The sequence below is a fragment of the Nicotiana tabacum genome, chromosome 7 (assembly GCF_000715075.1).
Source record: "Nicotiana tabacum cultivar K326 chromosome 7, ASM71507v2, whole genome shotgun sequence".
NCBI lineage: Eukaryota > Viridiplantae > Streptophyta > Magnoliopsida > Solanales > Solanaceae > Nicotiana > Nicotiana tabacum.
Window position 1 is genome coordinate 91,139,799 of NC_134086.1, and position 26,189 is coordinate 91,165,987.

A 26,189-nucleotide genomic window follows, 5' to 3' on the forward strand; every position below is an offset into this window, starting at 1 on the left:
TCGTACATACTTCTAAAAAGTAAAATGCTTAGCAGGCACACATTCAAATTTCAAACTGAAGAGGTAAGTTGTATTACCGTTTTAGTAAGATGTACAATATTTCAAGATAGAGAAACCATATGGTAAAATTTTCTCAACTAAAATATTCAAGGGACAAATACGAAGAAATAATACAAGTGAAATTGAAGTAGGCCTTCTTTTATGGTAAAATCTTCTTTTTCTTTGTTGGCTTTGCCATTGAATTCCTTAGCATAAAAAGGGTAAAACCTCTGCAAAATCTTTTTATCTCACTGTCGGGTGCCTACACGTCTTTGGCTGCAACAGTGCCCTGTGAAAAGGAACACATAACTCAAACAACACTTCATTATTACAAAGCATTTAAGCCCAGTCCCCACAGAACCCTCTCCCCCCGTCTTTGGCCACCCCCACGTTGTTATTCCTCTCTCTTCATGTGCTCATCATCGACTTATCATGTGACTATACCCCTTCTTTGGCGGCCCCCTTACTACTACTTTCTTCTCTTTCCTTTTTGTGTTCTCACTTTCTCTTCTATGCTTTCACTAATCATTAGCTCCTCCTAACTTCCCTATCTATTGTTCCATCCATTGTCCACTACTTAGTTTAAAAAAAGATACAATCTTTCATCGATTTTTCAGCACCCCATTTTGATTCTTTGAGTTATATAGACTGTGAGTGTCATATTTGTCTATGTGAGCTGATGAAAAATGGGCTGTTTACAGTCCAAATTCAAAACTGCAAATGTTCAGTCCCCTGATAAAGAACCTTCTCAGCCTGACTCTAAAACAGATCTTGGTACCCCTTTCTCTTTATTTCACTTAATTTATTGCATATTTACATTGCTCTTGTACTGTGTGTTCTTGGTGTATGTGGGGGCTGGGGGAAGAGCCTTCTACTTGCTGGTTTTTGAGTTCTTATTGATTGCATGTTGAATCTTTGAGGGCATGACTTTCTTTCTCCCCCCCCCCCCCCTCCCTTTCTGTTTTGAAAAAGAAAAAGTCCCCCCTTTTTTGTTATTTTCCATCTGTCTCTTATTAACTGTACTAATTTTTCTGTTTAGTTAACTTGTAGTGGGAGTTCTGAATGCATGAATCTTGTGGAATATTCATTGTGTGTCAACTTGTATGCTGCCTCTTTTTCCATTCACTGATTTTTAGCCAAGATTTATCCTTTTCTTTTGCCATATTTATTTCTGTATAGGGTTTCTGATTATACTGAAAATTGATGTGGTTATCACTCGTTTCTGCTTTTTGTATCCTTAAACAAGCAGGTAAGCCAGGACAGGGCAAGTATATGTATCTGAGCTAAGATTCTCACTTTTAAGTAGATGTGCAAAAATTTCGATGTAATTGTGGCGGTTCATAACTTTAGCTTTAATCAATCTCTTGTTTAATTTGCCTGTGTTGACAATGAAGCTAATGGAGATCAAGTAGACCAAGATCAAGTGCCTGCATTCAAGGAATTTAGTCTTGCCGAACTCCGAGCAGCAACGAATGGCTTTAGCAGTGAATTAATAGTTTCTGAAAGTGGTGAGAAAGCTCCCAACGTTGTCTACAGAGGGAAGCTTCGGAGCAACAGGATAGTTGCCATCAAACGCTTCTCCAGGCAGTCATGGCCTGACGCTCAACAGTTTGTGGTAAATCTGGTTATAAGTCAACAGAATATATTGTTTTTTTGGTCCTTTTAGCCGTCATCATTGTTGAGCAAGAAATATTTGGATTTGAAACCTGAACTCTAATTTCGATATGACTTCATGGACACACACTTATTGGTTACTGAACAGCATCTATAATAGTCGTCCACTATAGCTTTCATTGTTTTGTTGCTTTAGTATGTCGTCGCTAACGTTACTTAAGCTGGACACTGTGAGTACGTGATCTCATTTGGTTTTCCAGTTTCAACAGACACAGTTAATACCATGATACAATTAAGTTTGTAAGCTAATGTATATGTATGTAAGTTTCAAGTAAGCGGTAGATATCCAAATATCAGAATATCTTTGCTGTGCTATCAGTTGTGTCCACAACCTCTTAATCTTGTCCTACTCATACTGCAGGCAGAGGCAGCTGGAGTTGGCAAGGTTCGGCATAAGAGATTAGTGAATCTGATTGGATGTTGTGCTGAGGGAGATGAGCGCCTATTGGTTGCAGAATACATGCCTAATGATACTCTCTCAAAGCATCTCTTCCACTGTATGGTTTAGCCTTTTGCCTGTTCTTGATTCTAACACTATTAAATGCTGAACGGCAAAGAAAGCATCTTTTCTCTATTGTCTTACAAGATAATGCTGAATTTAATTTCAGATCTGCAAGTATTTTTATATTAATCGCTAAACTTTCAGGTCTCTTATTAGCATGCATGTCTTTTGATGGTGCAGGGGAGAAACAACCTTTGCCTTGGGAGATGCGAGTAAGAGTTGCATACTATATTGCACAGGCTCTGGATCATTGCAATGATGAAAACAGAAAGATATATCATGATTTGAATGCTTACAGAGTTCTTTTTGATGAGGTATCCAAACTTAAAATCAGGAGTCTTTCAATTCATTTTTTCTTAAATTTTTAAGGAACCGGATGCCATTATTTCTTGTGCAAGTAGGTGGGCAGGAAGTAATCATTTGTTTGTTCTAATGTATGGTATCCACATCTTACACAATTTATTTAATTTTTGCTCCAGTAAGCATATACCTAAGATTTTAGGTTGACAGCAATGGCGGTGAGGCCCCCGAAAATGAAATTTTAGCTGCATAGCAGCTAAGACTTCTCAGTGGTGACTGTTAAAGCTCAAAGTGAGATAAGTTGTTGGATAACTAGTCATTACCACGAATTTAGCATTACAAGTTTGGGGAGTTTTTATATGAAACTGGAGGCCATCTTCTAAATGTCAAGTGATTGCTTGCAAGAGCTGTATGTTAGTTGTTCTGGACCTCCCTTCTTATAACCCGAAGAGTGATCGATCTTGATTCTTAGGTTATAATAGAGAAATATGGTTGAGTATTTCTGTGAAGTATATCACAGGCCTATCTTGTTTTCTCAGTTGCTTTGTTTCAAACCACAGGTTTCGCGCAAATATCACATCTCCCTATCTCTGTGGTTTTGCAAATGTCACTGTACCGTCAGTTTTGGGTGGTCTGTTCTTGAATTTGCTTAATTTAATTGATATTTCAGGAAGGTGACCCTCGATTATCTAGTTTTGGTCTTATGAAAAACAGCAGAGATGGAAAGAGCTATAGCACCAATCTTGCTTATACGCCTCCTGAGTTTTTGCGCACAGGTATACACACCACATTATAGATGGATGAACTGGCAGTCATTTAAAAATGCGTTGAGATTCTTGATTACAGAGAGAACCAATTACATAAAAGTATAAGCATTATCTGATACTTATCAAAAGAATCTACTTTACTTTATCAAAAAAAAAAAAAGATACTTATCAAAAGAAGCATAAGAATTCTCTTGTGTCTTGGCAGTTGTGCTGTGATGAGAGATTAAAAACAGTAAAATGATAATATTAACCATCATCATCCTATGCGGAAAAACACATTAACCCTCATCATAGTAAACAAACTTCTGTTTTGTTTAAAAAGTAAGCACATTTTTGAAGTATACATTGTATACTGATTGTCGTATGTCAAAGTAAACATCCAACACGAACTAATCCTTGCATTACAAATCTCTATATTATAATCCTTGTATTACTTATCTTGCATAAGTTGTCTTTATACCGAAAGACCCCTAAGTGTGTTTGTTCTCAAGGTATTGCTCTATGGGGATGGGCTATACTTGTACTTGATTTTCATGGAAAGGAGCAAAATGTTAGAAACAGTAGAGGATTGCAAATAGTTAAACAAGAGTAATGCAGGTCCAATAAGGAGAAGGAAATCTATGAATCTTGAACTAAACTCCTTTAAGTGAATTCCAAAAGAATGAGGTTCATTAGTTAAGCCGTATATCGCCCCCAAGGCTTTGGTCTAGTGGTAAAAGCGCCACTTGTGATGTGTGGGTTAGGCGCTCGTTATGAGTTCAAACTTCAAACCCTAGCCCATTATCCACCAAGTTTCGGACCGCGCGCCTCTTGCCCTCGGAGATTTCTCGGTTATTAAAAAAAGTAGGACGTATATGGTATATCTAGTGGGAGATCTATCTAGTTCTCACTTAGACAATTATCTCTTCTTGAGTATATGAAATAGAGGTTCCAATGTGAAGATTTGCTGAAAATAGTATGCCACTACCTAGTTGTGGGTGTTTTGGCAAAATAATTAAAATTTGTTGAAGTATTTGAATTTTAGAAATTTAGTTTACCAGAGAGATGATGCATACTGACAAAAAAGAGAAGAAGAGATGATGAACTGCATTTATCCTTGCCTTCTCTGCTTAGATGGAATACTTTTTTGAGCCAGTCCAATGATATTCAGGCTCGTATATTAACTAGTTTTATTATCGTGCACAATGCCACAATTAGATGCAGTTTTGGATGTAATTTCATAATATAGTCAAATTATCTCATTTACCCATATTTGAAGTGAAATCCTTTAGTTTCAAAACATTGGGACAGTGTTCAGTTCCTCACCTTGTTTTCTCCTTTCCTTTTCTCTTTCTTTTCCTATTTAATATCTACGTTCAGTTCCTTAACTTTTTTTCTCCTTTCCTTTCCTTTTTGTTTCCCCTTAATTTCTATTTGTAGGCCGGGTAATCGCAGAAAGTGTGATGTACAGCTATGGGACTGTTCTGCTGGACCTGTTAAGTGGAAAGCATATTCCTCCAAGCCATGTAATGTACTCTGACATATAAATCCTTCAAAATTTCTGCACCATTTGGCTCATCGTTTATAGTTGCTTACTTATTGAATCTAAAATCTCTCAATGATGCCGGAAACTATAATTAAAGCTGTTTCACTCTTGCATGCATTGTCTCACTGGTTCTTGGACTTTGCTCTCTTTCCAGGCACTAGACTTAATTAGGGGTAAAAATGTGTTGTTATTGATGGATTCATCCTTGGAAGGACAATATGCCGATGAAGATGCAACAGCATTGGTTGAACTTGCCTCAAAATGTCTCCAGTACGAGGCTAGGGATCGACCTGATATCAAGTTCATTCTTAATGCAGTGGAGCCCCTTCAGAAGCAGAAGGAGGTATTTGTAAAACATCTTTGATCCTGATGCATTATTCCATGTATTTCTGATGGATTGACCTAGGTTCTAGGATCTGAAAAATATTTCTGCACATTGTTATCTTAGGTCGCCTCACATGTTCTGATGGATCTAACAAAAACTCCAGTGGTGCTTCCAACCATGCTCTCTCCTCTTGGAAAGGCTTGTGCGAGGATAGACCTCACTGCTGTTCATGAAATCTTGCTTAAAACAGGTTATAAAGATGAGGAGGGTGCTGAAAATGAGGTGAGCTCATCCGTTGTTACTTTTTATTCCGATGTAAATGGTGCTTGTAAATCATTGAACTTGATGCAGAAAGATCATGGGGGTATTATCTACAATAAGAAAAACACTAATTATCCTCTATGACCATTTAATATGTTTCTTTCCTCATAACTTTCTTTTATTTTCTCATGTTGGTCTCTGTTTTTTTGTGTTCTCAAGTTTAAGCATTTATCAATCATTAAAAAGTTTAGCGATTTATCTGAAAGACAATCTTACCTAGTACTTCTGGTGGAGATTTGACATAATTGATTCTACCTAAATTTTTGTAAAGCTCTCATTCCAAGAATGGACCCAACAAGTTCAAGATATGTTAAATACCAAAAAATTTGGGGATATAGCTTTCCGGGACAAGGACTTCAAGAGTGCAGTTGACTATTATTCTAAGGTAATCTGCTCCTTTGTTTGCTCATATTTTATTAAATTCGTTTGGTGTTTGCTCCTTTGTTTAATCGGTCTTTCTCTAGTGAGGCTCTAATCTTGGGGATTTTTGTCCCACTTTCCCTTGGCATTAAGAAGTCGCTTATATTTGGATATGCATGCGGATGGCATTCTGATGCCCATCTTTTCCTGCTTACGAAGAAAGATGGCAGTAATATTATGTTATAAAGATCTCAAACTCCTCATAAGAGCTTCTAGGATTTCTCTAGATATGGGATCCACAGCTACTTAAGGCTACGACAGCCTGAAAGTTTCTTTGGTCTGCATTATGGGCTCTGTGTATTTCGCATTTTGAGATAATTGGAGACGAAATGATAGAATTGCGGCATTTTTAGCTTGGAATTGGGGCATATCTGAAACAAAGAAAGGAGAGTAGCTCTATATCTCATTGTTGTGTAATGATCATGAACAGTTTCTTATTTTCTTGAGAAAGGAAACTCTCGTACTGTATGTAGCCGAAACCTGAAGGAAGCCATGTACAATAATGAACAGGGTCTTCAGGTTTCTGCCATCATTAAAGATTAGGCATGTAACGGTTGGTCTTAGGGCTTTAAGTCCGAAAAGATCTGCAAGTTTCTTGGAGCAAATGGGAAATGCAGGGTGGGGATTGGTGTTTGAAAATGTATTTATTATCTAAAACCTGCTAAATGTGTAACTTTTGAAGTATGAGATATCCACTCAGATGTTCTATCATTTCCTTACTACGTTGAGCAGCATGAGAGTCGTACAAGTTCGAGACTTCCCCACTTCACCCCCTTAATTTCAAAGAATAATACTTGTCTTATCATGAATCACTTGATGTTCTTGTTCGAGACTTCTTTTTTCATTATAAAAAAATGTTTTATATTATTCTATTATTTATCATGTTATGCTCATAATTATGTGTACTCCTAACTTTGCCTAGTTTATTTTTTCCCAACAGTTAGTATCGATGATGTCTGTTCCTTCCGGCACTGTTTTCGTGAGGCGGGCCCTTTCCTACATGATGATAGGCCAACCAGAACTCGCTCTAAGGGACGCTATGCAAGCGCAGGTTTGCTTGCCCGAGTGGCCTACTGCATTCTATATGCAGGCTCTTGCCCTATCCAAACTTGGGATGGAAACTGATGCACAAGACATGCTCAATGATGGAGCCTCCTTTGAAGCAAAGAAGCTAAACAGTTGGCGCAACTGATTCTGGCACGCTAGGGCCTAGGTGAATCTAGAACGTCTCATCTGTTATCGAAGCTGGAGGTAGCTATAGTAAAAATGAGAGAGGATACTAAAGAACCAAAGGTGATGTAGTGTTTTTGGGGTTATATTTATCTCAGCCCCCACTCTTTTGTAGCCAATACAGTTCCATACAGAAAATGTATAAAGTACTCTGGTGAAAACCCCTCAGTAGTTTAGTTTGCGATGAATGCCAGTTCTTAGTTTTGGAACTTATCAAGAGTTCTTTCAATGTCATGTTTGGGTAAACATTACTGCCAAGGTCTGGTTTGCTATTTACAGTTATTTTACCAGTTGATCATATTATGCAGATTATAGTGATCGTATAGTTGAGTCCAAAATTTAGACATTGTTGAATTGAGTCGAAATCTTAACGCGTACCTAAAAGGTTGACGTGTGATCCATGTAGTATTTGCTCAAATCTCAATATACCTCTCCAATAAGAGGCAGATTGAAGATTGAAAAATTTGACATTTGAGTTACTGGGTTTGAAATGGGGGTATTATCCCTTTTAGCCCGCATCCGAAACTATTTACATTTGGTAGCTGAAAATATATAAGATTTGTATAATTTTTGTATATAACATACAGAATATGTATATATACAAAAAAATATATAAATTTTATATATTTTCCGGCTATTATTTTTACAGTGGCTATACAATATCATTTTTCCATCGAAATGTGTATTTAGTAGATAGTAGATTTCTTAACACATGCCAAAGCAATTGGGTTCGGCTAAAATTCTAGCTAATACTATACATCCATCCCTGACTCCAATTTGCTAGTACATACTGAAGGATGTTCTGTAATTAGAGGTCAATAATACAACAGCGAGTCCTGGGTTTTTAAAAAAAAGACAAAATTTATCGCAAACCAAAAAGAAAAGGGCACAATGAACCTTGAGGGCTAAAACAAACACGCCTATGCTCGATAGTCGATAGTATTCCTGAAGTCCAGTGAGGGAAATTAAAGCACGTACTGATCGAAGAATCTATATATATATATATATATAATCCAGGGACATTAGCCCGTGGCATATCTCTTTAATAAGGAATGTTATTTATCTTTTTAATCATTTTTTTTGCTCTTTTTCATTTTCAGCATATAATGTAAATACATACAAACAACAAACAGTTGCAAGGGCAAATCAAGAGTTGCAACGGATGGCTTTACGATGGGTTCTTAAATAATTGAAGCCAATTAATGTCAGGTTCCTAGAATGCGGTTGAAAGTGGACGATTAATTCTTCGGCTCATTCATATATTTTCGATCTCCATAAAGAAGCTTCGTCTCCTCTCTTTGCATGCGTATTCAGAATACGGTATTCTGTCCATTATTTTTCATTTTATTTTATTTTATTTTGCAATGCACTTTCAACCTTTTTACTAAAATTAAAGTTATTTTCCAGTAATATAATAGGTTCATGACACGATGTTAAATCTGTGGCCAAAGGTCGAGCACCACCAAATATTACTGTATCATCATCATCAAGTTATTGTTTGCATTAGTTTATTTTTAAAATTCATGTTTTTTTTTTCTGTTTTAAGCAATTTAAAATGTTTAGCGTATGCGTGCAGTCAATTCGTCATCTTTTTCTTTGTCTTCTGTTTATGAATTATGTTTATTCTTTTAATTATGTTTTTCCTTTCCGGGTTATCATTTTTGCCTTGCTTAAATGACAAAATATGCTTTGTGAACTTGAACTGCTTTTGAGAATAACAACGAGATTGAAGAACTCAGATTTTGGTAAAATAATGGTAAACCCACCTTCTCGTAATCATGTTATTTCTTATGTGTTCATTTGATCTTTGTGCTGTAAACCACAACAACTCGTAGGTATTTATTCTTAATTTATTAATATATTAAACAATAAAAATTAGTATAAGGCATGAACACTATATACAGTACAGTGATTTAATTCACTTTTTTAATCCAAATTATTTATGAACTAAAATACTTTTTTCCTGCGACTTTTGATACTTTTAACATTAAAAAGACTTTCGAAACTGCTCTAATGTTTGATACAAGATTAGAAAAAATCATAAAGAATACATATTTGAAAATTTGAGTCTATCGCTGAATTAATATTGGTTGCCGAATACTGTACTGTGGCAATATTTAGTATTTGAGTTCTGTTGTTTAATTTTTCCCTCTGTGAATAATTGCTCTCTTTTATTTGTTTGCTCTACTTTTCATTGATTTTTGCAAAAGCAGAACATACATATCGTTTTTAAAAGTACCTTGTACAAAATACATATCTTATTTGAAACATACATATTCGTTGTAAAATTTTGCAAGATGGTTTCAGTTTACATCCTTCATTTATATAACTACTGTACCAATTTTTCGTATTATTGTTTGAAAAGTATCAGCTGATCAGAACGTACAAAGGGCTTGCCGGGTGAACGACATTCTATTGTACTACTAACACTAGCTGTACTAGAGTAGTCAGAGCCGGATCCAGAATTTTGGCATGATGGATGCACTATTAAGAAGTGATGAATCCAGAACAACAAGATTGACATAAGATTTGAACTCACAGTGTAATACCCCTTATTAAAATAAGTGCATTTACCTAATTACTATAAAAGCAAATTAAAAAAAAGTACAAGTGGGCCTTAGCCCATCAAAAACGTAAATAGCATTAGGGAAAGGGAAATAGGTTAAAGAGATTTGGGGAAAAAGTTTTAACCAGCCACTTTTGGAGACCAAAAAACTTAATGTGAGACTGGTGCCCTCTTTCGAGTGAAGGAACACGGGGAGTACTCAACGCAGATTCATACAAAGGACGGAAAAAAAAATTATGAAGAAAGAAAAGAACAATAGGAAAAAAGATGGGAAGAACCAAAGATTTAAAAAGCTATGAAGATCATCTTTTCAAGAAGCTTTCACAAGCCTTCTCTGGCAATTAGAGGAGACGTGATTGAAGGGAGTTTGAAAAAGGAATTTTGGCAGCAAGATCGTAAGGATATGTCTTGTCTTTCTTTCTTATTCCCATGTACTTGTGTAGCGATTAGGGTCAAATAACTGAATATGTAACCATTTATCCTGTTCTTATATGGCTTGGACCATTCACCAAATAGAATTTGGCTATAGGTTTCGAGATATCAAATGTTGCCAATGGATAGGCAATCATCTCCCAACAAATGAATGCGACAAAGGTAGTATACAATGCCAATAAAAGGTCCATTGTGTTACTAATGGGGGGCTTTCATACCGGTAAGATGTGTAATAAAGTCCATTACGAAAAATTTGTACCGGTCCATTACTATAGGAATAGAAGATTACAAAGATACTTATCTCCATGAAAAAGGAAGATTGAGACCTTGATGTATATAATGGATAGACATTAGAAGCATAAGCAACAGAAAAGGGCTCCAGAGTCCTCTTGCACCTAGAAGATGGTAGGGAACAAAGAAGTATCCTTAATAAAGTCCCCAAGGTTGATTTCAGAGGATCCTTAATTGTTTTTGGTAATATACTAACAACATTACGAGCTATAGGATATTTTATGGAGAGGTCTATGGAACAAGCAACTTATAGACTAGAGAACATGGTGAATGCATGAAATGATACCATATTATTTGGGATGCCAACAAGAGCGGCACAACTAATTTAGTGACGATTTCAGTAAAGTATTTATGAATTAATTCCTTCTTGACAGTTTGTAATGTGAACTTGCTTTCTAGATAGTTTAAATAATTAATTTAGACGATGATGTACCAACATAAGTCATTCTCAGCTTGACATGCAACATCTCAAGTTTAGATGTTGGTGAAGAATGGCAAACCTTCTATACGAGAAGTTAACCCCACACTTGATGAATCTAATATATTCTGTGGCAGTTGAACTTGGCCAAAAAAAAGAAAAATATTAAATATAGAAATTAAAATATGGGCATGATAGGCATGCAAACAAGAATTTTATGAAAGAAAGGCATGACTTGAAACCTTTCGGCAGGGATCTGAATATAGGTCAAGGAGTTGGAAATTAAGAACAACTTGAGATCTTAAGCATACGCTTTTGTGCTCCAAATATATGAGAAAACTGTATTGAACATGTGTATACAGCTTTTCAGGTATGAATTGGGAGTAGGAATACCCTAGTTTACCCGATTGTACTTGATGCGGTCTATTTGACATATTGATGGGTAGAAATATATTATCTTCCTACTGAACCCAGTCTTATCTTTAAAGAGGGGTCAAAGTTCTAGAGATTGATAAAGTTATCTCTTTTATGAAAGGTCAATGATTATGGAAGAAAAGTTGTTTAAGTCTCATAGCTATGTTAAGGGGCACCGAAGAAGAAATACTTAGTTTTGAAAAAAAAAAGTGTCCAACATTGAAGTAATTTTCTAATATATTCGTGAGCCAGGACTACCTCCAGTACATGAAACAGACTTTGGTAATGATTTACAACCTAACACGCAACTAATATTGATACCACCATATCGTATGACACCATCATAGTTAAAGCAACAATTACAAGACTTGCTAGATAAGGGTTTTGTCAGATGAATGTATCCCCTAGGGTGCACAAGTATTGTTCGTAAAGAAGAAAGATAGATCTTTAAGATGTAGATCGATTAAAAGCAGTTGGATAAGGAAATAGTAACCGTAAGTACTCATCACCCCATATAGATGACTTGCTTAATCAGTTACTTAGAATCAAATAGAAGGATATTCCTAAGACAATATTCCGAACTTAGTACGATTAGGAGTTTCTTGTTACAATGCTCTAACTGCATTCTTAGACTTAATGATAGGGTGTTCACCCGTTTCTGCATAGATATGTCATACTATTTATCGATGATGATCTGGTATATTCTCGTAACCACGAAGAACACTGTGATCACACCCAAAAAATTGTGTTACAGAAATTGAAGGATAATCAGTTTTGTGCCAAGTTCTTAAGTGTGAGGTTTCGCTAGACTTAGTGGCATTCTTTGGGAATATGTGTCTAAAAATGAGATTGTGGTGGATCCTAAAAAGATAGAAGCAGTTTAAAAATAGATAAGACCCACTACTCCTACAAATGTTTGAAGCTTTTTAGGCTTGGCAGGCTATTACAGGTAGTTATGCAGGATTATTCCAAAATAACCGTGACACCACTAACCAAGTTAACGCAGGAAAATGCAAAGTACCAGTGGATGGAGGAATGTGACAAGAGCTTTCATAAACTCAAAACATGTTTGACAACCATATCAGTATTAGACTTACCATCAAGTTCTAGAGGACTCACGACATCTTATGTTGCTTCAAGAGTGGGATTAGAACGTATTCTTATGAAAATGATCGTGTTATAGCTAATACTTTAAGATAATTGAAGAAGCACAGAAAAACTATCCTACTCATGATTTGGAGTTGGTTGCATTGATTTTGGCATTAAAGGTGTTAGGCATTACTAATACTGGAAACATATGAAATTTATACTGACCACAAGAGCTTGAAGTATATTTTTTAGCAGATCTCAATTTTCGGCATCTCAGTGGATGGAATTGCTCAATGACTATGTTTTTTCCCCTTTTTTCCATTTGGTATCATCATAGAAAGCCTAATGTTGTGGCTGATTCATTGAACCAAAAAAAAATATGGGTAGTTTGGCACATAAATTCTGCTAGAAAGACCTTTGGCTAAAAATATGTAGAGACTAAAGTGTACATATATTAAATTTAGTACTGAAGAATTTAGAGACATTGTTGGCTTGTATTAAAGCTAAGTCTTCACTAATATAGAATATTATGTCTACTAAATATGAAGATGAGCGATTATGTAAATATCGAGATGGCGTCCTAGCTAGTTAAAAATAATAATAATAAGGATATGACTACTGATATTCAGTGTATTCTTTGACTAGGTAACCGACTATGTGTACCAAATATAGATGGGTTAATAAGAGTTATTCTTGAGGAGCTCATAACTCTAGATACACTGTACATTCGGGGTCCAATAAGATGTACCATGACTAGAAGAAATTATAATTGTGAGAAAAAAAAAAATCTTTAACTTGTTTTTGACTATTTGACTTCTTAGAATGTCAAGGCCAACATTTGCGACTTGGAGGGCCGCTATAACAACTCGAGATCCAAAGTATAAATGTAATAGAATTATAGTGAATTTTATGACATAACTACCTCAAACAATTAGAGGTTATAACTATACTTGGAAAAGTGTAAATTGGTTACATGGTAGGCACACTTCTTGCTAGTCAAACTTTCCTTACAATAAGATATACATCAATGAAAATTGTCCGATTCCATGGGGTTATATTGTCCACTGTTTCTGATAGAAAATCGCAATTTACTTTATGCTTTTGAAAATCTTTCCAAGAAGTATCAGGTACACGAGGGGATCCTTATAATGCACTTTATCCATTGGCAGACGGTAATTTGGACGTACTATATAGATCTTGGGGAGACAAGGTGGGTTGCTCTGATGGTAAGCACCATCCACTTCCAACCAAGAGGTTATGGGTTCGAGTCACACCACGAGCAATGTGGGAGTTCTTGGAGGGAAGGATGCTGAGGATCTATTCGAAACAGCCTCTCTACCCCAGGGTAAGGGTAAGGTCTGCGTACACACTACCCTCCTCAGACCCCACTAGTGGGATTATAATGAGTTGTTGTTCTTGTTGTATACAGATCTTGGGGAATACTTTGAGAGCTTGCATTCTTTATTTTTGGGATAGTTGCGATGCTTATCTACCTTTTTACCCGAGTTTATTTATAACAAGAACTTGTAGTGAAGCATGCAAAGGGATCCATATAAAACCTTGTACATAAGGCGGTATTCTCTTATTGGAATATTTTAAGTTGGTGACTCTAAGGTATACTTATAGAAAAAATATATTAGGACTAGACTTGGTATAAGAAATGATTGATAAGTTCAACTGATTCAGACAAAGATTGCTCACATCACAAAGCAAACAAAACTCTTGTGCAGACTAGAGAAAAATAAACTTAGAGTTTATATTTAGAGTCCAATTGATCCTACGAGCCTTCCCTATGAAAGGGGTGGTGAAAACCGGAAAAAGAGGGTAGACAAATCCAGGATTTATAAGCTTATACGAGATACTTGACCAAGTGGGAGCTACGGAGTATCGTTTGGCACTTCCTCCTTAATTATCTTTTATTCATCAAACATTTCATTTCTCTATGTTAAGAAATATATATCAAATTCCTCTTAAGCACATGATACACCGACTATATTGCTTGATCAAAAGTTATAATATGAGGAGGAGCCAATGACTATTATCTATAAGCATGTAAGAAAGTTATGGTAAAAAAAAATTATATTCGTGAAAGTCTTGAAGAGATTACCTAGGAAATCGAAAAAAGCTACGCCATGTATGAACTTTATTTAAATTCGGGGACCGAATTTCATAAGGAGAGGAGGATATAATACCTCTTATTAAAATAAGAGCATTTACCTAATTACTATAAAAGCAAATTAAAAGAAAAAGTACAAGTGGGCCTAAGCCCATCAGAAACGTAAATAGCATAAGGGGAAGGGAAATAGGTTAAAGAGATTTGGGGAAAAGGTTTTAACCAGCCACTTTTAGAGACCAAAAATCTTAATGTGAAATTGGTGCCTCTCTTTCGAGTGAAGGAACACAGGGAGTACTCAACACAGATTCATACAAAGGATGGAAAAAAAATTATAAAGAAAGAAAAGAACAATAGAAAGAAAGAAGGGAAGAACCAAAGATTTAAAAAGTTATGAAGATCATCTTTTCAAGAAGCTTTCACAAGCCTTCTTTGGCAATTAGAGGAGACGTGATTGAAGGGAGTTTGAAAAAGAAATTTTGGCAGCAAGATCGTAAGAATAAAGAACAAAGAGAAATTCTTGGCTCTTCTTCAGTAACGCCTAATGCAGGGGAACAAATATATAGAGAACCAAGATTTGAAAGGTAGTTCTCTAACTCATGACTATGAATTTGACTTTTGTATAATATGGGTAAGCTAAATTATGGATTAGTTGAATTTCTCATAGCACAGATAAATAAAATTTGACGAATTAAGTTTCAAATATGAACCCTAGAGGGTTTAGTATTCTAATCTAGTTATGAATTAGCATGCACAAGGAAATTAACACGAGGTCGATATGATGTGATTATAGATTGATTGAAAGGAGTCTCATGGACTACTCGAGGTGGCAGACATGATATTTAGACATGAGTACTGTGAGTAGTAATCTTACCGCAATTTGTGTTTTCATAACCTGCATGGTTTATACCTTATTTTGAAAATAAAATGTATTACCGATTATTTGAAAATTGCATGTGGGATAATTCCTTTACTTAATATGGTACCGAACAGTTTACTTGAGATGTTTATCAATTAATCTAAATATTTTTACCGTTACTAGATATGTTTTACCGTTACTTGAGATGTTATAGTTATTTGAGTTAATCTCACTGTTACTAGACATATTTTACTGTTACTTGAGACATGATTATCATTACTGAAATAAAATTATAAGATTTGATAAGAAATAATATGTGCTTTATTATTTTGAAAATGCTTTTGTACGAGTATTTACTGTTTACAAGAAAGAGTATAAATGGGAGGAGACTTTGAAGGATCCCGTAGCTAACGACGGGTTCGTTAGACCTGGTGCACCTTGTATTTATAGATTACCGAGTACAATTATAGCCCTCGCTAGTGGGAAGGTAGAACTAGCATACAGTTACAGTTTTCCCTCGAGTAGGGACCTACCGTTAAAGTTGACTCCTTTTACGAAGGGGTCCACATAGTGATACAGATTACATGATCCTTTCTTGGAAACCTCTTAAACATAAAGAATTGATATGACACACTGCTTACCGAGTTTATTACCGAATTGTTAAATTAATTTTTTTGTTATATGAAACACATGGTGAGAGTGATTATTGTTTATTATCTATGAAAAAGGGCATTTATTCATGATATTTTCTGATTACTACACAAACATGTTTTCTGACTTGTCCCCTATTAAAAATGGTTGTGGTTAAATATTATTACTCACTGAGCTAGCGATTCACTCCCCGCTATTATTTTTACAGAGACAGCAGTAGACACAGGTGAGGATTCCGTTAATTAGAGTACACGAGTTGACAGTTCCTGGTGAGCCCCGCATTTACTCGCGTGGGCAAAAATTGTTATTTATTTGTTATAGTCTCTTTCTTGAAACTCTTAGAGTCTCTCCATAGTCATTTTCATGAGTGTCATAAGTATTCTTTTATTGATATAGACTTGTGACTCGTATTAGACTTTCCTATCGTATACTTGGAGATGAAGTTACTATTATTGTGTTGGAAAAACTTCGTGGATGAGGATTATAACTTGTTTGGTCGATATAGCTTGGTTGTGTTGTTGATTTCTAAGAGATTTATTTTTGGATAGTCCTAAAACAGGGGAAACTCTATCCAATTTTCTGTAAATTACCGATGAGGCTTACTTGGGGGCACTTGCTCCTGAGCGCCGGTCATGATCCTGAATTGGGTCGTGACACACAACCTCACCTAGAGAGGCACACTCAATAACTATCACATCATATAATACTTTGAGAATGAGTGCACACACATATATTTAAATATTTTTTGAAAAAATATAACATTACTATACACGATTTAGGGCGGAGAGCATAGGTTCACGTGCCCCATAGAACCCCTTAGATACGCCCCTGAGAGTAGTTTAGTAGCGCCTTTTGAATCGTGATCTCATTCTTTAAAATTATCTAATTTGTTAATTTGAAATTTTGGGTTTAATCTTAAAGCTAGCTCGATTGAGAAAAAAATTTAAACCTTGATTTTACGTTTGATTTTAGGAACTCGAGTATTAGAGCTAATGGAGATGAATGAATTATATGCAAACAAATTTTAATCTGAATAAATTCATCTTGGTTACAGGTTGAATTCATAATTTGAAGGGGTAGTTTGAATTTATGTTCACTGTATAATTTAATAAAGAATATAAATTTAATTTATGTGATGGTGTTTGAATTTCGAGAGTGAAATAAGTAGAATGAGTTTTCTTTCTCCGTGATTATTTCATATTCTTTTAAAAGATTTTGAATTGTGACTTATAATACTTTATATAATTTTCAAGTATGTAAATTTTATTTTAAAAAAATTTAAAGATTTTATGTCTGAATTCTTGATCGAGTTAGGAAATTAACTCTCGAAAATTCTAACACAAAATTAATAAAGATGAAGTATAAAATATAACGAGATAATCTGCCTTGAATATAGAACAATTACCTCCATTTATCAAAGACTAAATGGTCCAAAAACAATCTACGATTCAAGGGCTATAATAATAAAATCACTTTACCACTTCTTTTACTTCAATTTCTCTCTCTCTATATATATATATATATATATATATATATATATATATATATATATATATATATATATATATATATATATGTGTGTGTGTGTGTGTGTGTGTGTGTGTGTGTGTGTGTGTGTGTGTGTGTGTGTGTGTGTGTGTGTGTGTGTGTGTGTGTGTGTGTGTGTGTGTGTGTGTGTGTGTGTGTGTGTGTGAATTCACGGGAGAAATTCAAAAATAGCCAGATTTACAATTGGTCGTTCAAATATAGCCCAGTTTCAAATGTAATCGAAATTTAGTCACTTTTCATGTAAAGATAAATCTGAGCGAAAACAATGTTCAAAGCCCGGAAAATACGCCAGTATATTATGCTGGAGTTCCAGCATAAGTATACTTGAACTCCAGCATATTATACTGGAGTTCATAATAAGTATGCTTGAACTCCAACATAATATGATGGAGTTCCAACATAAGTATGCTTGAACTCCAGCATAATATACTGGAGTTCCAGCAAGTATACCGGTGCAACATAATATGCTGAAGTTCATACACAGGTGCACCGAACTCTAGTATATTATGCTGGACCGGTCTTTGTTGCAGCAAAATAGTGGCTATTTTTCATTGACTTGGTAAACACTGGCTATTTTTAAATGACTAGTTCGAAAACTGGCTATACCGTGCTATTTTTATTAAATTCACTAATATTTTTAACGATCACGCGAAGCGCGAAAATTTCACTAGTATACAGTATATATGCTGGTCATATTTCATAATTTTCATACGTAGAAATATCAAATTCATATTTATATAGTCTCTACTTCACTTAAGAGTTTATGTGGATGGAGATAATAGTCTCTATACTTAGTTTCTAGATTACCATGAGGAGTAAGACAGTTTTTGCACAATTGTTTTGGACAGTTAGTGGTGGGATAGAAGTCCAAAAGGGAGAGCATTTATGATTTGTTGTTCAAACTTAGTATTAAAGGGGAGAAAGTTTGACGTAAACCAAAGTCGTATATCGTAGTCCAAGGGACTTCAAGTCAAATGCAGTTATATTATAAATAGTTATATATTAAATTTTAAGGAATTCCATTTTATTAATTTTTTGGAGCCTGTTCATGTAAAACATGATCAGATTTAATAATATATAGATAATTTTCCAGAGGACAGTGATTTTCATATCTTAAAAGTAGGAGTAAATTTAGAGAATTCGCAAAGATCCATCTCCTTCAAGGGTTGAAGAGAATCTTAACAAGAATATACTTAGATGCTGGAAAAAAAAATGGTGTTCACTAATAAATATGTTTTACCTTTCATCATTGTCGCTAAATACATAGATATCCTGAGTATAACAGCAGATCACTTTTTCTTTTCTAGAAATATATCTTTGTGGATTTTGTCTTCTATATAAACACGTAGTGTAAAAGTAATTACACATTTAAGAACTCCTCTGATTTTGAAAATGGCAAAGCTTCTAACGATAGTCGTCTTTATCATTGCTTTTCTTACTGTTACATCAGGTAACTCCTTTATTATTTTGACTACTTCACTGGATACTTGGCAAATGTCACAGTTAGGGTTGTACTTGTGATTTAAAGCAATTTTTGAATCCCTTTAATTTGCCACTAGATTAATAAAATCTTTCTCTTATATCGAGGGAATTCAACCATTTATATAAAATAAAAAAAAAACTCATTACTTTTTCGACAAAGATAATTCAATTGAACCCCCTTGAAGACATCTAGTATTATTTATCTCTACTTGGGATTATTTTACTTGAATATTTTAGCAATAATTCGAATCTTACTCTGGAAGTAGACTACTCTTTATTCGTTGGCATAAATAATAGTACTACACAAATTACTATACGTGTAGCGTTATCTGGTTAACCAAAGAAGTTTAATTAGCTAATTAATATTAATATCTAGTTAACCAAAAAACAAAAAAAAAAAAGTTAAACTGAGGACGTTAATATTTTTTCCTTTGGATGCAGCTTTTCCCAAGTACGGACAGCGTTGCGTTAATGTATTCGGCAAAACTTGTAGAGATTTGAAAGATACAGCTAATTGCCAGTTACTTTGTGTGTTCATATTTCTATCCAGGTCGCCTATGTGATGCAGGTTACTATTGTGAAAACACATATGGCCCTCAGATCAACTGCAAATGCAACTACGAATGTCAATAATGTAGTGCTGCCCTAATCACTTGCCAATTAGTGAAAAAACTCGATAATGTTATTTACGGAAATATGATATTTTGATACATCATAATTGAAACAAATATTTTTTTTTTGTATTTTTTGGTAATGAAGATATTTATTCCGCCTTGTTTAAAGTTACTATAAATTGTGACTTTTCTAGGACACAAAGTTCCTAGCTTGTCCGTTCAAAAATAGGAACAGTAAAAGGGGCAGGGAGAAGTACAACATAGAATTTCCAAAAAAGTTCGAGTTGCTTCCATTTATGCGTCTAAATTAGTAAGCTAAAGTTGGACCTTTACCATTTTCATTTTGCTTTATGACTTAATTATCTCGCTGCAATAAAAAAATGTGGCCATTGAAAACCTATTAAAAAATAATGCCACCGTGACCGTGATGGTGAAATTTGGACCAATTTTCAACGACTAATCCATTGAAATAGTATTAAATTTTCGTCGACCAGAAAATAATAAAATAAGTACACGTTGAGGTACTCTAACGCAATATCTCAACTCTCTGTGCAAGTATTGTGAGCACCTAATTTTTGACAATATTTAATTTTTTGTCATTTCTTCTATGTAAATATTTTAGAGGTTTTAATCTATAATTTTTTAGCTTTGTTACACTTTTTATTATAGGGTAAAAATACAAAATTATAAAAGGTGAATTATTACTATTACTATTATTTTTTTAAAATAATTAAAAAAATCCGAAAATTTTTTTTTTTAATTTTCGGGTGAGATATAAAAAATAAAAAAAAGAGAAGTATGAAATAAAAAAAATAAAAGTAAAAGTGGGTGGAATTCTCTTTTAAAAAGTAAAAGAAAGTGGAAAATAAAAAGTAAAGTTTTGTGAAAATTTTTAAAAAATAAAAGTAAAGAAAGTTGGAATTAAAATAAATATAAAGGTAGCTGAAAATTAAAAAAAATTAAAGTAAAAGAAAGTAGAATTTTTATAAGAAAAGCAAAAGAAAGTGGATTGATTTTTTAAGAAAAGTAAAATAAGTGGAATCCTCTTTTAAAAAGTAAAAAAAAAAGTGAGATTTTAAATAAGATAAAAGTAATTAAAGTTAGAATTTAAAAAATAAAAGTAAATAAAGGTGGGATTTCTTTTTATAAAAAAGAAAAGCAAATTGTAAGTGAGATTTCTTTTAATTAAAAAATAATAAAATATTTTTTAAAAAATAAAATAAAAATCTGAAAAATTTCGAAAATTTTGCTATAAATAGAAGAGAAAATCTGAGAAGAAAACAAAAAGGAGAGAAAAGAGAAGGGAGAATAGAGAGAAACAAATTTTTTCTTCTTCTACGCTACGACAATTTCTACCCGTGTTATTCTTTCTTCCTCTTTCTTTCGAAAATTTCCAGCAATTCAACACCCCAAAACCCAACAAAAAATACTTCAAAACATCCTCTTTTACACGCCAAAGAGTGGTGTTAACAGTCGAGGTCGAGGATTCCGTTGGAGCTCTGTTCACCGGCTTTGATGATCATCATTGCTTATGCTTGTTCGGCGTTCGTCTGAGTTATTGTACATATTCTTGGAGACTCATTTAATTGAAAATCTTGCATTAAAAGGTTTATTCTTCCCTTTTTTTATCTTATTTTATGTGATTTTATTTATTTATCTTTAAACTTTATAAATAATATTGTAAATCAATCCTTAAATGTTATATGTTTAATCATGTTTCTGAAAATATAGTATTTAAACTTGCTAAAAGTTTGGAAGATTTGGACACTAATAAGTTTAGGCTTCAATTGTTGGGATGTAGGGTATTGGTATATGATAATTTATTTATTCAAATATCCAAAATCATACACTTTTTCCACAAACAATTCCATAACTTTTGGCCTTACAATAATCCTAAATTAGTTTAGGAAAATACTTCAAGTGCGCTAGTTTATTTAGGTGCACTTTAAATAATTAAATATCATGACTATGTGTATGGTTTCCGTGGCATAATTGTGATATGTAACAAAATAAGTATTACAACGCGTAACTTATTTCAAGATAACTTTTTTTTTCTTCATAATTTTAATCAAGCAATAAAGCGGACATAGGTAAAAGATGAGAACCAATAAAACACAAGTTATCCAAAAAAATAGTATAAGCCAAATATAGTTAATAAAGCGACCATGCTAGAACCACGGGACTCGGGGAATGCCTTACACCTTCTCCCCGGTCAACAGAATTCCTTACCCGGACTTTATTTTCGCAGATCAATAATAAAAGAGTCAAACTTTCCTTTGAATAAGGATCAAATAAAAGGTGACTTGGAACACCCAAAAATCAATTCCAAGTGGCGACTCTGAATAACAAAATAATCCCTATTTCAAGTTTGTCACTTTAATTGGAAAAAACTCTTTAACCCACAATCCATAACACACATTATCTTTTGGAGGGGTAAAAAAGGGGTGTGACAGCTCTGGCGACTCTGCTGGGGATCTTTTAAGAATTCGAGCTTATACATGTTGACTTTTTATTTAGCTTTATTAATTTTGTATATATTGTGATTTATTTGTGCCTAATGTGCTGCCTGTTTGCTTTTTACTGCTTCGATATTGTTGAAATGTACATATAAAGTGGCTTCTCACGCACCCCCTCTGAGTCTTGTTGAAATTAAAAATTGGGCATTTGCTTGACATAGCCCGCTTTCTTTGAGATAGCCGAGGTGCTTGTTACCCGGTGAAGGATTTTAGTCACACATGTTTTAGGCGGGGAGCACCACCAGTTAAGCCGGAAAGCAATGCTATCGGTACACTGACCCTCCTCGGCTCGAGTTGTCCGCTCGAGTAAGCCAGTCTAGATACCTTCTCCACCAGGATTTAAACTTGGAAGAACAAAACTCATACCGTATTTTTCCTAGTAGGTTCGCTCTATGTGCATCACATGCATTTGACTTAGCGAAACTCGGCACAGGGGCCGGGTCCGTATAAGACAGGTATCCTATTTGAGACCATCGTGTTCACATATGTGCTACTTGATATATCATTTGGAAGACTTACTTGCATTATCGACCGGCTTTAGAAAATTGCGCAGCGGAATCATTAAAAAAAAGGAAAAAAGAAAAAAGGAGTCTTTCTCATAGTTTAGTGCAAATAACCTTTTTTTTTTAAAAAAAAATTTAGTAGTTTGGCGCGAGGTGTAAAGATTAATTTTCAATAAAAATCAAAAGAGAAAAGTACCCAGTTTCACCGAACTACGCGGGTTTGATTCTCACCAGATGTGAGATACGTAGGCAACCTCCATCGAGTTCAGCCCACATGTTTCAAAAAAAAAACCTATTTTTGTCACCTTTTACTGTCTTGCCCTTGTCACGAATCAAAATTCCAACCCGATCGTGATGACGCCTCTTGTGAGGACAAGGCCAGCCAATCAACAAAACAGTACATCTCTTTATAATTACTTAGCAGGAATAAGTCTAAATCATGGGCAATATAATCTTAAATGCGAAATAAACATGATAGAACAAGGAAAACCCTCTCAATTCAGCCCGAAATCGGGGTGTTACAAGTCATGAGCTACTACAGAGTTTACTAATATTTTACAAAGTCTAGAATTATCATAAATAACAAAGATAAGGGAGAAAACGGGGTTGCGGACTTCGACAACTACCTCGTTACTCCTAGTCACCGCCTGGTCTGGAAAGAATCAGCGGTCAGGAGCGAACTCAGCTCTGCCTGTATCTGCACACATGGCGCAGAGAGTAATGTGAGTACTCCGACCCAGTGAGTAATACAAATAAATAACGACTAAAAACATGAAATCTCATAACGACACAATATAGCGCTATCCCAAGCAGTAAAATCAGTTATAAAGTAAAATAGTGAGTATCGGATAATTCTTCTTTTAAAACAGTAAAGACAAATAATTTTCACAGTAAGGATAAATCAAAAGCTTGCCCCTCGGGCTCAATATGTAAATCTCAGTATAGTATCAGCCCCTCGGGCTCACTCCCAACTCACTAGCACACAACATCAGCCCCTCGGGCTCACTCCCAACTCACCACACACAAGCAACGGCCTCTCGGGCCCACTCCCAACTCACCTGGGTACCCTGCGCTCACTGGGGGTGTGTACAGACTCCGGAGGGGCTCCTACAGCCCAAGCGCAATATCAATAGGCCTGAAAGCCTTCACACATCACACACGAGGCCTGAAAGCCTCCTAATATAACACTCGAGGCCTGAAAGCCTACTCACATCACTCAACATATCCTCATGTATGACCCTCAGCTTCAATCAGTCCAGAAAATAATCATAAGCCTCTTGGGCATCAGTAAAACAATAGTGCTCAACTCAACAGCATTATAAATATCATTATATCTCGAGTTGAGTATAAATGTAACTGAGTTCACAAAATAATATAATTCAATTGGACTGAGTTCAAATAATATTTCAATTCGTGAGGAAAATAGTGATGTAAATTCACAAAAGATTTCAGATAATTGGCACGAAGCCCAAATATGGCAATAAGCCCAATCATAGTGAAAAACAATAAATCTTTATCAATTACGCGGTAAAAATATCAACTCGGATGGACCAAGTCACAATCCCCAATAGTAAATGACCCCGCGCTCGTCATACAACGCGTGTCTCATCTCAACATAGCAGTATGTTGTGCAATCCGGGGTTTCAAACCCTCAGTGCATCATTTAAAATCATTACTCACCTCAAGACGGTCCAATGTCTACTCCGCTATGCCCTTGCCTCTCGAATTTACCTCTTCGCGCGTTGAATCTGGTCAAAACCACAACAAATACATTACAATAGGCTAAGGGAATATAACCCAATCGAAAAGACTCGAAAAATATCGAAATTCACGAAATTCGCAAAACCCGAGCCCCGGGCCCACTTCTCGAAAAATTACGAAAGTTATATCACAGGATTCCTCGTCTCTCCACGAGTCCATACATATAAAATTTACCAAAATCGGAGTTCAAATGACCCCTCAAATCTTCAAATCTTATTTTCAAATCCCTAGGCCTAAAATCTTTAATTTACTCCTCAAAAATATGTAATCTAGTCGGATTATTCGATGATAATTCAATATTATGGAGTAGAAATAATCACAAGTGACTTATCTCAAGATTTCCCAAGATTTCTTGCTAAAAATCGCCCAAAATCCGAGCTTGGAAGTCAAAAAAATAACCAAACTCGGACTGTTGAACATTAAATCTGTCTAGAAATTTTCGGTACTGTTCACGCGGGGCATTTTTCATGCGCGTGAGGTCACTGTTCCCCCGCGCGATTACTGTGCACACGCGGGGTACTGTTCACTGCTGCAGAAAAATATAGCAGCTTTTAAGAAATTTGCAGCACAGCCATTTTTCACTAAAATGGCTCTAACTCCATCATACGAACTCGAAATTAGACGATTTTTATTCCTATGAGTCACAAATAATAATACAAACACAACCCTTCAATCGAAACTCAATTCGGAGCTCGTTTTCCCAGTTCAATACCCATTTCGCTCGTTAAACAATTAACTCACATTTCACGTCAAAACCCAATTGCGACTTGATGAAATTAAACCAAAATTTCCAGATCGGTCCTATAATTCATGATTTAAATTCTAGAAGTCTCAAAATCAAATTTGAATCTCTAGAACTAAAAATGAACCTTTAGATCATTACATTTATGCTCAAAACGGCAAAAATCTTCCAAAAATGACCCGTTGGGCATCCGAAACACACCCGAGACCCTCGGGACCCCGACCAATAATACCAACCAGCCCCAAAATACATTATGAACTTGCTCAAGGCCTCAAATCACATCAAAAAATGCTAAAATCATGAATCAACCTCCAATCCAAGTTTTATGAACTTTAGAATTTCCAACTTCTATTTCCGATGCCGAAACCTATCAAATCACGTCCGATTGACTTCAAATTTTGCACACAAGTCCAAATGACATAATGAAGCTACAAAAATTCTTGGAATTCCATTCCGACCGTCGGATCAAAATTTCACCTATCAACCGGAAATCGCCAAAATACTAACTTCGCCAAAATGAGCTAATTTCTTCACCGGACCTCCAAAATTAATTTCGATTGCGTTCCTAGGCCTTAAATCATCCCCCGAAACTAACAGAATCATCGGAATTCAATTTCGAGCCCTTTAACTCACAAGTCAACGTCCAGTTGACTTTTCCAACTAATTCTTCCTTAAAGAGACTAATTGTCCCATTTCATACCAAACTCGATCCGAATTGACTCAAATTCACAAAGTACACATATTGAAACATGAATAAGCATTTAACGGGGAATACGGGATGAAAATACAGGAAACGACTGTTCGGGTCGTTACATTCTCCCCAACTAAAACAAATGCTCGTCCTCGAGCGAGTTAAGAAATATACCTGGAGTTTCAAATAGGTGCGGGTACCTGCTCCGCATCTCTTGCTCGGTCTCCCAAGTAGCCTCCTCTACGGGCCGACCTCTCCACTATACTTTCACTGATACTATATTTTTTGATCTCAATTTTTGAACCCGTCGACTCAAAATAGCCACTGGCTCCACATTATAAGTCAAATTTTCATCTAACTGTACTGTATTGAAATCTAAAATATGAGACGGCTCCC

At 35.1% G+C, this 26,189-nt stretch overlaps 1 protein-coding gene across 1 annotated transcript; it reads left to right on the top strand.

The window, feature by feature from the left end:
• Positions 1 to 371: 371 nt before the first annotated feature.
• On the top strand, positions 372 to 7,361 carry LOC107761663 (serine/threonine-protein kinase BSK2). Its single transcript, XM_016579909.2, has 10 exons — positions 372 to 813; positions 1,434 to 1,654; positions 2,075 to 2,210; positions 2,396 to 2,529; positions 3,186 to 3,291; positions 4,702 to 4,787; positions 4,962 to 5,150; positions 5,256 to 5,414; positions 5,725 to 5,838; positions 6,814 to 7,361. The coding sequence occupies exons 1-10, from the start codon at positions 726 to 728 to the stop codon at positions 7,063 to 7,065; spliced, it is 1,485 nt and encodes a 494-aa protein (XP_016435395.1). The 5' UTR covers positions 372 to 725; the 3' UTR covers positions 7,066 to 7,361.
• Positions 7,362 to 26,189: the final 18,828 nt, after the last annotated feature.